This window comes from Hypanus sabinus, chromosome 29 (genome assembly GCF_030144855.1).
Source record: "Hypanus sabinus isolate sHypSab1 chromosome 29, sHypSab1.hap1, whole genome shotgun sequence".
Lineage (NCBI taxonomy): Eukaryota > Metazoa > Chordata > Chondrichthyes > Myliobatiformes > Dasyatidae > Hypanus > Hypanus sabinus.
In genome coordinates, this window is record NC_082734.1 from 40,642,564 (window position 1) to 40,659,312 (window position 16,749).

Consider the following 16,749-nt stretch of genomic DNA (forward strand, 5'->3'; position numbering starts at 1 on the left):
GCTGTGGGCAGGAGCACCGACCTAAAAAGTGTCCAGCATATGGAAAAATGTGCAATCATTGCAGTAAGAGTAATCATTTTTCATGCTGTTACAGAAGTAGAAAGAAAATAAAGCACATAAATGCAGTGCTTGAAAATGAAAGTGAGGAGTTTTATATTGAGCAACACACACAAAATGCTGGTGGAACACAGCAGGCCAGGCAGCATCTATAGGAAGAAGTACAGTCACGGTTTTGGGCCGAGACCCTTAGTCAGGACTAATGGAAAAAAGAGATAGTAAAAGATTTGAAAGTGGGAGGGGGAGAGGGAGACCCAGAATGATAGGAGAAGAGAGGAGGGGGAGGGATGAAGCTAAGAGCTAGAAAGTTGATTGGCAAAAGGGATACAAGGCTAGAGAGGACGGGAGGCCTTGGAAGAAAGAAAGGGGGAGGGGAGCACCAGAGGAAGATGGAGAACAGGCAAGGAGTTACTGTGAGAGGGAAAGAGAGAAAAAAATAGGGATGGGTTAAGAAGGGGAGGAGGGGCATTAACCAAAGTTAGAGAAATCAATGCTCATGCCATTAGGTTGGAGGCTACCCAGACAGAATATAAGGTGTTGTTCCTCCAAACTGATTGTGGCTTCATCATGACAGTAGAGGAGGCCATGGATTGACATATCGGAATGGGAATGGGACGTGGAATTAAAATATGTGGCCACTGCTTTCTTTGGCAGACAGAGCGTAGGTGTTCAGCGAAATGGTCTCCCAGTCTGTGTCAGCTCTCACCAAGGCCACACCGGGAGCACCGGACGCAGTATACCACACCAGCTGACTCACAGGTGAAGTGTTGCCTCACCTGGAAGGACTGTCTGGGGCCCTGAATGGTGGTGAGGGAGGAAGTGTAAGGGCAGGTGTAGCACTTGTTCCGCTTACAAGGATAAATGCCAGGAGGGAGATTGGTGAGAAGGGATGGAGGGGACGAGTGGACAAGGGAGTCGCTTAGGGAGCAATCCCTGCAGAAAGCAAAAAGTAGGGGGGAGGGAAAGGTGTGCTTGGTGGTGGGATCTCGTTGAAGATGGCTTTTCATGCCACCAAGTTGGAGGCTACCTAGACGGAATATAAGGTGTTGTTCCTCCAACCTGATTGTGGCTTCATCTTGACAGTAGAGGAGACCATGGATTGACATATCAGAATGGGAATAGGACATGGAATTACTCTAACTTCCATTAATGCCCCTCCTCCTCTTCTTACCCTATCCCTATGTATGTACGTACGTATGTATTTATTTATTTATCTCTCTTTCCCTCTCACAGTAACTCCTTGCCTGTTCTCCATCTTCCTCTGGTGCTCCCTTGCCCCTTTCTTTCTTCCAAGGCCTTCGATCTCCAGCCTTGTATCCCTTTTGCCAATCAACTTCCCAGCTCTTAGCTTCATCCCTCCCCCTCCTGTCTTCTCCTATCATTCTGGGTCTCCCTCTCCCCCTCCCATTTTCAAATCTCTTACTATCTCTTTTTTTCATTAGTCCTGACGAAGGGTCTCGATCAGAAACGTTGACTGTACTCCTTCCTATAGATGCTGCCTGGCCTGCTGCATTCCATCAGCATTTTGTGTGCGTTGCTTGAATTTCCAGCATCTGCAGGTTTCCTTGTGTTTGAGTTTTATATCGATGTGCTTTGTGAAAATAAACAAAATAAGAATGACTGGACTATTGCATTGCAAGTGAACAAAAACAATATTCTGTTTAAACTGGATACTGGAGCACAAGTTTAATGCATTAAAGCCAAGACTAAAGTTACATCAGACAAATATAAAATTGACTGGGTATTCAGGTGCAGACATTCCAGTTAAAGGAACGTGTGGCAAAAGTATCACACAAAAATGTTGAGCACATGCTTTCATTTGTGGTAGTGCCAAAAATGTACAGTCAATACTGGGTTTATCTGCCCTTGAGAGACTGAATTTGGTGAAAAGAATCTTAGTCCTGGAGAGTGACACAGAGTCAGAATACAGTGACTTGATGAAAGAGAGAGAGAGAAAACAGAATTTGATTCCAACATGGGAAAAGTAAAAGTCATAAAGAAAAATCCCAGACCCATCTCTTTGTTACCAGCATCTGACAAAGCATTGCCATCAAAACCAAACTTGCCAGTACAGTACAATACTGATCTGAAGCCAAAGAGTGACAAGAATCAGGATCCAATTGAAGAAGTGAAAGCACAAGTGAAGGAATTGAGAAGTTTTATTGAAATGATGAAGTCTCAGCATAAAAAAGAGATGAATTGCGATTTCTTCACAAAGACCTCAAGAAAGAGCCAACTTCAGAGTTTCCATTAATTGATGCAGACCAGACAAAACATGGAAATAACAACAAAACACAAGAACTGAGTGAACCACTTAGAAGGTCTACTCGTGTTCGTAAACCCCCAGAGAGACGGAGAGAGACATGAAGTTGCTAATTGTTTTTCTTTTTAAGGAAAGGAAGATGTGGTGATATCACGCATCACGTGTAAGAACGCGATTGTACGGAGTTCTGAGCGTGTGCAGAAATGAAAGAATGATTGAGAAGGATGGCAGTGTAAAACATGGCTGCTAATTGCTGTTAAATAAAAGTTCTAGTTATGTTCTTCCAGAATACGTATCTCAATGAATAACCCATGGTACGTATAAAGAACACAACAACAATGAAAATGTACCTATCCCTTATAGATAGCAGCATGAATCAGTAAAAGATGGCACTGTAAAGCGATGTGCTACCATATGTAATATTTGTTTGTAATTAATTATTTTTGATTTATGCCTGACAACTTTTTAAAGATTGTGCCATGTGACAACCTGCTCTGTGGGCTGCGACAGTAGACATGAGAAATTCCGCATAACTAAACCAGAGGCAACCTCCATGTTACAGACTTTGGGACGACTGAACCCTACCCTTACAGAATTCACTAATCATTGGCCAAGAATTTGATACATGGAGTAAAATTCTCCCTCAGAATTTATGAGGAGAAAAAAAGTAAATAAATGCAATTTTTTTTCGACTTTAATTTCTTGATGCACGTGCAAGTGATGTGACATCATGTATGGAAAATCACATTGTGGCACGTTTTCGATGGTAATGCAGGATCACCATACACACACTTCCAGGGCAACACACACAAGATGCTGGAGGAACTCAGCAGGTCAGGCAGCTTCTACTAAAAGCCGATGCTTCTGGCATAGACCTTCCGTCATGTAGCGAAGTGGAACAGATAATTGTGCCTGGAGAGAAAATAGCGTGGGACCTTCCTCCCCAGGTGGTATCAAAAGCTTGCTGCCTACACGTGCTTGGTCTAGGGTCTAGTCCGTAAGGGAAGGTGAACAGCAGTTTTGCTGATCCATTCAGTCGATTTACTTTTGTGTCCATGTCTACCATGTGAGGTGTGTTACCTCTGCAGTTCGTTTTGTACATTGCAGGACAGGGTGAGTCACTGCTATAGCCCTTTATTTAACTCATTTTGCTTAATTTGAGTCCGTGGTATTTGTATGGCTAGTCCAAATCTCCATATGAGCATGAGGCACTGATGTGCTTTATTACACTGGTATAGTAACTTTACCTAATGCACCTTATTCGACTTTATTCAGTCTGATGGTAACTCAGAAGCTGTATTTTATTTGAAATTTGACTTACCTCTTTATGTACAATGTTTTTAACAAAACTTCTGTTTGTTAATAAAATTTGTTATAACTTTAAACTATCTTGTCAGGCTGCCTGCCTTAAAGAGGTTGTCGAAAAAAATTAAGAAGAAAATTGAATTAAATTTTGTTGTCAAGCTTCACTAGATAAATATCGCTTAAGAGTTGGATTACGAGGAAAAGAAACAGACACTTCCTTGCTTGTGTGAGCTAACAATAGATCATTCCAGTAATGAGGTATTGTTAACCTTTGTTCGGGACTGGCTAATAGAGGAACTGAATGTAGACGTGCAGTTCTAACTTTGTGTATCACGCGGGAAAATTGGTGAACTGGCTGATACCTAACGAGTGCTTCTTGAAATTGCTAAGTATGTTTGGCTGTTGCCCAAAATTTATTGTTTAAATTTTAGATGTAACCTGACATTGACAGAGTCGTAAGGCAACAGCTCCCGGTGATCACATGATAAAGAGTTAACAGTACACTGGGTCTGTGTCTTTATTTCTGTTTGATAACCAGGTAACTTCTCTTCCTGTAAAATACAGGGTAGATTCTTCAACAGTACTTTAGTGACAAAATTCTTCAACAAGGTCCAGAAATTGCCTGTACTACTGGCACAGTCAGGACTGAAAATGAAGGGATAGAAGCCACACTTTCAGGTCCTTTTTCTCTCAGGTGTACTAGTCTATACACTCTGAGGTTAAGGGCTCATTTGTGACATATTTTCTACATTGGCAACGAGGTTGGCAAGGAATCAATTGGCAAAGAATTGTAGGTGAGTCTAAGAATATCAAATTTGTCATGGACTCAGATTCATACAGCACAGACACGAACCCCAACTTGTCTTTGATAACCTTCATCAATGTCTTTTACAACTGCAACATATCTTCCAACACTCAGTGCACCTTCCTCACCCCCACCCATCTACCATTTTCAGTGAAATATAGACTTTTGTATATATAAAACATAAAAACAGAATGAGGCCATTTAGGGGCTCAGTCAATCCATCATGGCTGATTTATTATCCCTCTCAACTGCATCCTCCTGCCTTCTCCCCGTAACCTTTGATGCCCTTACTAATCAAAAACCTATCAACCTCCATTTTAAGTATATCCAATGACTTGACCTCCACAGCTGCCTGTGGCCATAAATTCCACAGTTTAACTGCCAGTAACTTCTATCCCAGCCTAGAAGCTAAATTGAATTGAATTGAATTTATTGAAATCTTACATCCATCCCACAACGTGAGGGAGTAAAATCTTTGCATTATGACTCCGTTGCAATGTACAGACATGTAAATTTAAGTCTAATGGCTTGTGGAAAGAAGCTGTCCTGTAGCCCGTAGGTCCTGGCTTTAATACTGTGGTACCGTTTGCCAGACAGAAGCAGCTGAAAGAGTTTATGGTTGGGGTGACTGACGTCCCAGTTGATCTTCCAGGCTTTCTTTCTGCACCTGTTGTTATAAATATCCTCACTGGAGGGAAGTTCACGTCCACAGATGCGCTGGGCTGTCCGTACCACTCTCTGCAGGTTGGTGCAGTTCCCGTACCAGGTGGTGATACAGCCAAACAGGATGCTCACAGTGGGGCCCCTGTAGAAGGTCTTGAGGATTTGGGGGCTCATGCTGAACTTCTTCAGTCGTCTGAGGTGAAAGAGATGCTGTCGTGCTTTTTTGCCATAAACCGGCGTGTACAGTCCAGATGAGATCTTCAGTGATTTGTGTACCGAAGAACTTGAAACTGCTCACCCTCTCAACTGCAGACTCACTGATGTTGTCCAGGGCAAACCTGTCTCCATTCCTCCTGTAATCCACAATCAGTTGTTTTTCTGGACTTTGAGAGAGGTTGTTAACCTGGCGCCACTGTGTCAGGGTGTCAACCTCTCTCCTGTCGGCTGTCCCGTCAGCGCTAGAAACAAGGTCGTGTCATCTGCGAATTTGACCAGCAGATTGGAGCTGAGTGGCAGCTCAGTTGTGGGAGTAGAGGAGGGGCCTCAGGACACAACTCTGCGTGGCACTTGTGGTAAGGGTTAGAGGGGCAGAGGTGAGAGAGCCCATCTTTACCACCAGTAAATAAAGCTAAACTCTGTTTGGCCCCAAACTCAAAAGAAAGCCTCCTCCTACAATTGTCACTTTTTTTCCCTTTCATAACACTAATTAGCCTTAAATAAAGATATAATGATTAGCTTTATTTGTCACATATCCTTCAAAACAAACACTGAACTGTATTGTTTGCATCAAATCAAATCAACAAAGACTGTGCTGGGAGCAGTCTGCAAGAGTCCCCACACTTCCAGCGCCAACTTAGCATACCCACGACTCACTAACCCTCACCTATGTATCTTTTTCGAATGTGGGAGGAAACTGGAACTCCTGGAGAAAACACAGGCAATCACAGTAAAATGTACAGATAGCGGTGGGAGTCGAACCCCGAGCTTCCAGCTGCCGCTGAGACGTGATTGCACTAACGACTACACTACCATGCCTCTCCAACTACAGTGCTGCTGGGGATGTATTGTGTGGACCATCTGATACATACAAGGAATGATAACAATTTGAATGTTTGAATTGTCTTCCAGTCTAAGAAAGAAATTAAAAGTGAACACATTAATTTTATCATACTTAACATGCATATTCTAGAAATCTGGACTTTATTTGAAATCAGAATCTCAAATGTAATTAAACTATTGTATCATCTGCTTTGAATTTTCCATATGACTGTAAGTTTGCTTGAATCATTCGCTGTTGGAGAGTTAATGAATCATTTTCTCCAGCTTCCGTTCATTATAATTTTCCACTCGGACATCTTATTTGCAACCGAAGGAAACCAACTTGACATCTCCATCCACAGACAGGAAGTTGATCGTATCCAGGGACAGCCGGTTGGGGAACTCAATGGTGGAATCATTGGGGAGTGTAACCTCGAAGGTGTCTTCCTTTAAAGTGATGTGTAGCTGTGGAAAGAATCAAACAATAGTTTGAGTGAGACTGGCCCATTTCAACTCACAAAACGAATTCTAGGGTCAGAGAGAATGAGTTTACATCCTTGCTTGGATAAGTTATCTGTCACAAAACAAAAGAACAACTGCATATACTCAGTAGATCAGTCAGCATCTATGGAGAGGGGAACAAGGTTATCATTTCAGGTTGATGATCAGAAATGGAAGAGTGGAAAAAAACACAAATGAGATTTAAGTTGCAGACAGGGAAGACTGGAGCGAACATGGAACATAGAAAACAAAGTTCAAAGTAAATCTATTACCAAAGTACACATACAGTATGTCACCATATACACAACTGAGATTCATTTTGTGAGCATATTCAATGAATGCATAATAGAATAATAACCATAACAGAATCAATGAGAGATTACACCAACCTGGGCGCTCAACCACTCTGCAAAAGACAACTGTGCACATAAAAAAAAGAAAGAAAAATAATAAATAAATAAGCAATAAATATCAAGAACATGAGATGAAGAGTTCTTGAAAGTGAGTCCACAGGTTGTGGGGACAGTTCAATGATGAAGCAAGTGAAGTTAGTGAAGTTATCACCTTTGGTTCAAGAACTTGATGGTTGAGGGGTGATAATTGTTCCGGAACTTGGTGATGTGAGTCCTAAAGCTCTTCCTCAAGGCAGCAGTAAAAAGGGAGCATGACCTGTAGCTGGGTGGTCCCTGATGACAGTTGCTGTTTTCCCACAACAACGCTTCATGTAGGTGTGCTCAATGGTCGGGACAGCTTTACCCGTGATGGACTGGTCTTAGGATGTAGAACAATACAGTGCCTTCAGCCCACGTTGTTGTGCTGATTGATATAAACCTATTCCACAATCAAAATAACCACTCCATCCTATACAGCCTACAACCTTCCATTTCTCAAACACCCATGTGCTTATTTAAACATCTCTTAGATGCTCCTATAGCGTCAGCCTCTACATTAAACTTGGCAGTGTGTTCCAATGTGTAAAATGCCTACTTTTGACATCACCTCCAGCCACTATAGTATACTGGAAATTGGCAGTAAATGTGAATGTTAGAATATGGGGAAGGGTGCAAAGAAGATTTACAAGGACGACAGGAGGGTTTCGATTATGAGAGGAGGCTGGATAGACTAGGGTTAAGTATCGGAGGTTGAGGGGGTGACCTTATAATGATTTACAAAATCATGAAGGACATGGACAAGAGAAGTCCAGAGCTATCAGCTACAGGCTTAAAGTGAGAGAGGAAAATATTTAAATGGCCCTTGAGGCAATTTATTCACACAGAGAATGGTGGGTATATGGAACCAGCTGCCAGAAGAAGTGGTGGAGATGAGTACAGTTAAAAGGCAGTTACATGGATAGGAAAGGTTTAGAAAGATATAGGCCATATTCAGAAAAAGAATGGGGCAGATGGAATTTAATGCAGATGAGGAGTGGTGCTTTGTGAGGACCAACCAGGATAGGTCTTACACGGTGAAGGTAGGCCACTAAGGAGTGTGGTAGGACAAAGGGATCTGGGAGTACTAATCTGTGATTCCTTGAAGGTAGGATCATGGCTGCATAGAGTCACAGAGCTTTTGTAAAGAGTATTGAGTACAGGAGATGAGATGTCATACTGAAGTTATGAAAGATGGCAGTAGGGCTGAATTTGGAGTATTGTGACAGTTCTGGTCATCTACCTGCAGGAAAGATATCAATATGATTGAAAGAGTGTGGATAAAATTTATAACAATGTTGCTGCGATTTGTGGACTTGAGTTATAGGGAACGGTTGAATAGGTTAGGTCTTTATTCCCTTGAGCCTAGGAGAATTTGTTATAGAGGGATACAAAATTACGACAGATATAGATAGGATAAATGCAAGCAGGCTGTTTCCACTGAGGTTGGGTGAAACGAGAACTACAGGTCACAGGTTAAGGGTGAAAGGTGAAATATTCAAGGGGGGACTTCATTTGAGGGTGAAGAAGTGTGGAACAAGCTACCAGCAGGTTCAGTTGCAAGAGAAGTTTGGATAAGTACATGGATGGGAGGGGTATGGAAGACTCTGGTCTAGGTTCAAAGTTCAAAGTAAATTTATTATCAAAGTTCATTTATGTCACCACATACGACCCTGAGATTCATTTTCTTGTAGGCATACTCCATAAATCTGTAATACGATCAATGAAAGACAGCCCAACTGGGGCGTCCAAACAGTGTGCAGAAGGCAGCAACCTGTGCAAATTCAAAAGAAGAAATAATAATAAATAAAAAAGCAAAAAATATGGAGAAGATGAGATGAAGGTGTGGGTTGATAGACGAAATGGCCTGTTCCTGTGCTCTTGCACTCTATGACTCTATGTCTCTAGCTCAGTAAGGAATTTGTCTGACACAGAGAACCTAATTCTGTGCTGTATGACTCTATGGAGCTACATGTCTACCAGTACAATAGTATCGATGGAGAGGCAAAGTCTCGGTTAGTGTTCCGGACTGATGACCTCACACTAGTCATCTGTCAGACTGGTTGATTTTAAATACAACATGGATGAGTGGTTAAGTTTCTGGGCTGTTAACCAGAGACCTGGGTTATTGATCTGTGAACATGAGGTCAAATTCATCATAGTTACTGGGAGAATTAAATTAGCTGTGTTTGACGAGCCTGATTGAAATTTTTGAGGATGTGACTAAACACATTGATGAAGGAAGAGCAGTAGATGTAGTGTATATGGATTTCAGCAAGGCATTTGATAAGGTACCCCATTGCAAGGCTTATTGAGGAAGTAAGGAGGCATGGGATCCAAGGGGACATTGCTTTGTGGATCCAGAACTGGCTTGCCCGCAGAAGGCAAAGTGTGGTTGTAGATAGATCATAATCTGAATGGAGGCCAGTGACCAGTGGTGTGCCTCAGGGATCTGTTCTGGACCTCTACTCTTTGTGATTTTTATAAATGACCTGGATGAGGAAGTGGAGGGATGGGTTAATAAATTTGCTGATGACACAAAGGTTGGAGGTGTTGTGGATAGTGTGGTGGGCTGTCAGAGGTTACAGCGGGACATTGACAGGATGCAAAACTGGGCTGAGAAGTGGCAGATGGAGTTCAACCCAGATAAGTGTGAGGTGGTTCATTTTGGTAGGTCAAATATGATGGCAGAATATAGTATTAATGGCAAGACTCTTGACAGTGTGGAGGATCAGAGGGATTTTGGGGTCCAAGTCCATAGGACGCTCTGGATTGGGGAGCATGCCTTATGAGAATAGGTTGAGTGAACTCGGCCTTTTCTCCTCGGAGCGATGGAGGATGAGAAGTGACCTGATAGAGGTGTACAAGATGATAAGAGGCATTGATCATGTGGATGGTCAGTGGCTTTTTCCCAGGGCTGAAATGGTTGCCACAAGAGGACACAGGTTTAAGGTGCTGGACAGTAGGTACAGAGGAGATGTCAGGGGTAAGTTTTTTACGTAGAGAGTGGTGAGTGCGTGGAATGGGCTGCCGGTGACGGTGGTGGAGGCGGATATGATAGGGTCTTTCAGAAGCCTCCTGGACAGGTACATGGAGCTCAGAAAAATAGAGGGCTATGGGTAACCCTCGGTGATTTCTAAGGTAAGGACGTTTTTGGTACAGCATTGCAGGCCGAAGGGCCTGTATTGTGCTGTAGGTTTTCTGTGTTCTAGTTAGGTTTCGTGGGGAAGGTCTTACCTGGTTCACCAGATGTCCTCCAGGGAAGGAGGTCTGTCCTGCTAACCCAGTCTGGCCTGTGCCTGACTCCAGACCATCCATGTAGTGGAACATAGAACACTGAACACTACAGCACAGGACAGGCCCTTTGGAGCACAACATTAACACTTACTCTAAGATCAGCCTAACCCTTCCCTCCAACATAACCAGTCATTTTTTCTATCATTCATGTGCCTGTCTAAGTGGTCTTAAATTACCCTGACATATCTGCCCCTACCATCATCCCTGGTAGGGCACTCCATGCACCCATCATACTCTGTGTAAAAAAAAAACTTACCTCTGATATCCCCCATACTTTCTAAAACTCACCTTAAAATTATTCCCCTGGCATTAGTCATTTCCACCCGGGGAAATTCTCTGGCTGTCCACGATCTATTCCTCTTATCATCTTGAAAACCTCTATCAAGCCACCCATCATCCTCCTTCATTCCGAAAGCCCCAGCTCGCTCAACACTTCCTCATAAGACACGTTTTCTAGTTTTCTAGTTTTTCTAGTTTTCTAAGACTCATGTCTTAAGTAAATTGGCCATGATTGAATAGTAGAGCAGACTCAATGACCTTATTATGCTCCTGTCTTATGGTCTACTCCAGGCAGCATCCGGTTAAGTCTCTCCAGTACCCTATCTAAAGCTTCCATACCCTTCCTGTAAAGAGGTGGCCAGAACTGGAAGGCTCTTAACAAATCTGCGAACTAACCCCAGCAAACCGTCCTCTTCCATTACACGTGGAACTAGAGTGACATGCAGTCTAGAATGGCTCAACGCAGCATATTCCCTTCCTTGACGCAATTTTTAGTCGCAAGTTTAATAGTCACGAGAGTTTATTTATTTTAATTAATGAACTGAAAAATTCCCCAGTAGGCATGCTGGCATTTGAACTTATTTCTCCAGATCGTTAAGCCAGCCTTTGGTTATAATGAGCACCCCTCTCTGCCGCCAGACTCTGTTATACCTCCCCAGTCGCTGCACGACAGCTGAGAGCAGAGAAAGGGCCAGCAAACCTGGCCTACAGAGAGACACTCTGCCTCCAGACAAAACGTGAACAAGTAGGCGCCACAGTAGTGTCGATGCTGTTACAGCTCAGAGTTTGGAGTTCACTTCCGGCATTCCCCTGTAAGGAGTCTCTAAGTGTCCTCCCCATGGAATGTGTGTGTTTTCCTGGGGTTCTCCAGTTTCCTCCCATAGCCCAAAGATAAACCAGGTAGGCTGATTGGTCATGACTAGGTTAGGGTGACTCGGGTTTGTCGGGGTCTGCTGGGGTGTCTTGGCTTCAACGGCCCTACTCCGCACTGAGTCACTAAATAAATAACATCTTCTGATGAGCCCTCACAAAATATGTACCAACGAGGCAGATACATTAGGGACATCTATCAGGCACAGGAGGAAAGAAAAATGGAGGGCTATGTAGTGCAATTACTTGAGCTGAGTGTGATGTTGTCCATTACTCCCTTAATGGAGAACACTTGCGTGTGACTTCGTTTAATGTGGAGAGGCTGATGCATGGGCGAGGGCCGGGCCAGTTCAGCTTGCTGCTCCACTCTGCGCTGAGCATGGACAGCTGTCTCTCTGTGGCCTTCAGTTCTGAATGCTGTTTAACGTGGGGAGACTGATGCATGGGCGAGGGCCGGGCCGATTCAGCTTGCTGCTCCACTCTACACTGAGCATGGACAGCTCTCTCTCTCTGGCCAGTTCAGCTTGCTGCTCCACTCTGCGCTGAGCATGGACAGCTGTCTCTCTGTGGCCTTCAGTTCTGAATGCTGTTTAACGTGGGGAGACTGATGCATGGGCGAGGGCTGGGCCGGTTCAGCTTGCTGCTCCACTCTACACTGAGCTAAGGGTCCATGGACAGCTCCCTCTCTGTGGCCTTCAGCTCAGAATGCCATTTGCTTACATTGATTGTTCGCATGATTTGTTTTCCTTCTCTCTGTACATTGGGTGTTTGACAAACATTTTTATATGGGTTCCTTTGCATTTCTTTGTTTTGTGCCTGCCTTTTAAGAGACAAATCTCAAGGCTGTATAATGTATACGTATTTTAATAATGTACTTTGAACTTTGGGCAGCCTTGAGAGGTTGGGGGTCAGGGTTCAGTGGCACAGTTCCCCCTAAATTTTTTACAGCTGTGCAGACTAACCGTTGCTCTGAGCAGGAAATTTTTACGTGGCCTGAAAACTGCGTAGCACTTCAATCCTCTTCTTCGGCTGTCCATCGATTTCGATGCTGACTGAGGCCTGGGTGAGGTTGTATGGGAGACTGGCAGTTTCCTGTGATTCAAGTCTCCCCTCTCCACGCACCGACGTTGTCCAGGGGAAGGGCACTAGAACCCATACAGCTCGGCACCAGTGTTGTCGCAGAGCAATGTGTGGTTGAGTGCCTTGCTCAAGGACACAACACGCTGCCTCAGCTGGGGCTCGAGGCACTTTAATAACACATAATATAAAAGAAAACTCCAGCTGGGCAGCAGCAAAGGCTACGTGCACAAGGGCAGTCCAGTTACCGCAGGGCTGCGCATCCACGCAGCTTACAGGGAACCGTTGAGGTCTTGGTGGATCACTCGTTGACTGGAACCTCCCTTACTGCCATGAGTAACCCTACAAGGAGCCAGTCACCAGATGGGTAAACTCCAAACAAAACACTTTCAGAACTTCAGGAACTCACAAGCCTCTCCACCATGACAGGGAGATGCTCTTCGGAGAAGGGAGGGAAGGATTAGACTGATCTTGGAGTAGCTTTCAGGGTCAGCAGAACATGGCCACCATGATAGCGTAGCAGATAGTGCAACACTATTACTGCTTGGGGCGTCGGAGTTCAGAGTTCGATCCTGGTGTCCTATGTAGGGAATTTATACATCCTCCCTGTAGAATGCATGGGTTTCCTCCCACAGTCTCAAGACATACTGGTTAGTAGGTTAATTGGTTATTGTAAAATCTCCCATGATTAGGCTGGGATTAAATCGGGGTTGCGGGCTATGCAACTCAAAAGGCCAGAAGGGTCTGTTCTGTGCTGTTTCTCTAAATAAATAAATAACATAGAGGGCTGAATGGCCTGTATTGTGCTAAACTGCTCCGTGTTTGTATGTAACTATCCGTCATCCACGGCATCTTGCTGATAAAACAATAATCCTCCTATTGGGTGAAAGTGAAGCAGCATCAGCCATGGATTAGATGTGCTGTAATTCATACAGACTCTATAAGTAGACTTTGAAGATTCTTTGCTGCACTCTGCAGTCTGCCTTTCTAGCGTACTGTTGAAATAGTCTCTGTAGTCATTCCCTGCCTTGCACTAAATAAGTTCTATTGACTACTCTTTAAATACATTTGGAAGGATATACAGCTTTGGGGGCAGTGCAGAGCATGATTCCAGAGATGAGGGGGTTAGACTATGAGGAGAGATTGAGTCGTCCTGGACTGTACTCGCTTCAATTCAGAAGGATGAGAGAAGATCTTAAAGAAACATATAAAATTATGAAAAAAGGGATAGATAAGATAGAGGCAAGAAAGTTGTTTCCACCAGTAGGTGAGACTAGAACTAGGGGACATGGCCTCAAGATTCGGGGGAGTAGATTTAGGATGGAGATGAGGAGGAACTGCTTTTCCCAGACAGTGGTGAATCTGTGGAATTCTCTGTCCAGTGAAGCAGTGGAGGCTACTTCAGTAAATATATTGAAGACAAGGCTGAATAGATTTGGACAGGGTTATGGGGAAAAGGCAGGTAGATGGAGATGAGTCCATGGCCAGATCAGCCATGATCTTATTGAATGGCAGAGCAGGCTCGATGGGCCAGATGGCCAACTCCAGCTCCTATTTCTTATGATTTTATTCTCTGCCCAGACAGTTAGCTGAGTTGATGAAGACAGTACATTTCATCTTGAGAGATAATCTAGAGCTAAGGGTTCTGAATTGGAATCAGGTTTATTATCACTGATGTGTGTCATGAAATTTGTTGTTTTGTGGCAGTCATGCAAGGCATAAAAAATTAGTATGTTACAATAACATTACAGTAAAAATAATGCAAAAAAGGGACAGCAAGGCAGTGTTCATGGGTGATGGCCTGTTCAGAAATCTGATGGTGGAGGGGAATAAGCTGTTCCTAAAACATCGAGTGAGGGTCTTCAGGCCCCTGTAGCTCCTCCCTGATGTTATAATGAGAAGAGACATGCTCCTGATGGACGCAGCCAATGTACGCAGGCACTGTCTCTTGACGATGCCCTCGACAGTGGTTGAGTTTACAATCCTCTGCAGCTTTATTTTGATTCTGTGCATTGGAACCTCCACTCCAAGCAGAACCCGTTAGAATGTTGTCTGTGGTAGAGTCTTTGATGACATACCAAGTCTCCTCAAACCCCTATCGATCACTGATAAGAAATTGGGCATTGCCCATTTACGACATAAAAAGCATTATTTTAAATTTCGGGGAGGGGCTGTGAATCTTTGGAATTCTCTTCCTCAAAGGGCTGTGGAAATTTGCATAATTTAAGGAGAATGCAGATGGATGAGCAAAGGGGGGAAGAGTTATGGCAGCTTGATACAAATTCAGACTTTTGAGATCATTGATTGGTGGGGCAGCACTGAGTGGTCTGGTCCTGCAGCTGTACCTAATTCGTACATTCTCTGACTTCATGTGTTCACCAGTACACAGCACCTCAGTCTCTGTGTTCTCTGTACACACATGACTCAGCTCCAATGCCATATACAAATCCACCAATGACACCACTGCAGTTCAACAAATCACAGCTGGTGATGAGTTAGCACTCAGGAGCGAGTGAGTCAGGAGGAGGATGTCTGGTCGAGTGATGCCACAACTACAACCTCTCGCTTAAGGTCAGTAAAGCTAAAGACTTAACAGTTCAGGAAGAGGAAGGAGGGCGAAAGTGCACCAGTCTATACTGGCAGATTGGCAAGGCAGAGAGTCATTAGCTTTAAAATACTTGAGCACTAATCCTGGGCCCAGCACATGGCAAGTGTCTTTACTTTCTCAGAAGGTTGAGGAGGTTCAGCTTGTCAATGGAACATTTTGTCAAACTTCCGCAGATGTACTGTTGAAGTGTCCTGACTGGTTGCATCATGCTCTGGTGTGACAAACCAAATGTGCAGGAACGTAAGAAGCTGCAAAGAGTGGAGAAATTAAACTCAATACATCCCTCCCTACCATCGGCAGTGTCTACAGGAGGCAACATCCATCATCAAAGATCCTCACCATCCAGGTCAGGCCACCGCTAACATCAGGCTCCCCTTTCTGAAAGCAGTACACCCGACTGATCACTTACTTTGAACTTTTCCCCCCTGGCAAAAGGGAAGATTGATTCCCTCTGCTCAGAATCCCAGCAGCTGTCACACTTCGAGTTACAAACGATCACAGCCCCATCAGCAACATCATCAAAGCGGGGGTTGAAGTGCAGAGCAATGTTTTCCGAATTGTTCCCAAGGTTCAACGAGAATCTGAGGATGGAGAGAAGCGGCAGAGTCAAGCAGTGAGTTAGGAGTTAATCCAAGTGGTGATCAGTGGAGTATTGATCAGTACAGGCCTTTTAGGTGTGTGTGTGTGTGTGTGTGTGTGTGTGTGTGTGTGTGTGTGTGTGTGTGTGTGTGTGTGTGTGTGTGTGTGTGTGTGTGTGTGTGTGTGTGTGTGTGTGTGTGTGTGTGTGTGTGTGTGTGTATAGAGTGAAGATAGAGCAGGCAAGGAAGGTCTTTGAAGATAATAGCTTCCTTTTGCACAGTAGAGGAGCCAGAGCCATTTTGGTTACTGGGGAGGAATTAAGAATGTAATGGAAGAGTAAGCAACGTACAGTTGTAACCCCCTGGGTCGCCTCAGGCTCGCTCAGCTCGTTCTCGTCTAGGGGGAGCAGCCTTCGGCCCCGCCAAACTGGGTAATCAGCTGGTGTGGATGCTGTGTGATGTCCCCACCTCGCCCAAAAATAGACAGTACACCATATGCAATTAAATGAGTACAATTTATAAAGGTTACTATAACTAAGTGATTAATAACGATACAGTATATATGAAGGAAAAAAATAAAGAAAAGGCGCCAAACTTATCAAAGTCCAAACCACTTCGTGCACAACTGTTGGAGCTCAATTACTGAAGTCTTCTGGCCACCATTCAATCCCCTCCAAACTCCTCGACTCACAGCTCAGGACCACCCGAAGTGGTCAACCAAGCACATCTATCTTCGTCTCCTCTCCTCGGGGTACCTCCTGGCCTCAGACCCCACTTGGGGTCCGTTCCTCACCCAGTTTACAGCATCACGTCCTCTCTCTCTCACCCCCTCGCGCCGATCTGCCCAAAAGCCCACCAACAATAGCTTACAGACTCAGAAGAAAGAACAACATTAATCCCAATTGGTTTACAAAGGAATGCTATTCTTGTTATCAGTAGTTTTTAACCCAAACAGGCTTCCAGCACTCTCTCGCAACAAA

The 16,749-nt window shown here is 44.1% G+C and overlaps 1 protein-coding gene across 1 annotated transcript in view; it reads right to left on the bottom strand.

Annotated features, from left to right (window-relative positions):
- Positions 1-5,810: 5,810 nt before the first annotated feature.
- Positions 5,811-16,749, bottom strand: part of lgals2b (lectin, galactoside-binding, soluble, 2b) — a 33,732-nt gene continuing 22,793 nt past the window's right edge. The window contains exons 3-4 of the mRNA XM_059954201.1: positions 15,601-15,772; positions 5,811-6,596 (exon numbers count right to left, since the gene is read on the bottom strand). Coding sequence (XP_059810184.1) covers positions 6,450-6,596; positions 15,601-15,772 — 319 coding nt within the window. The 3' untranslated portion in view covers positions 5,811-6,449. The remainder of the gene's footprint in view (positions 6,597-15,600; positions 15,773-16,749) is intronic.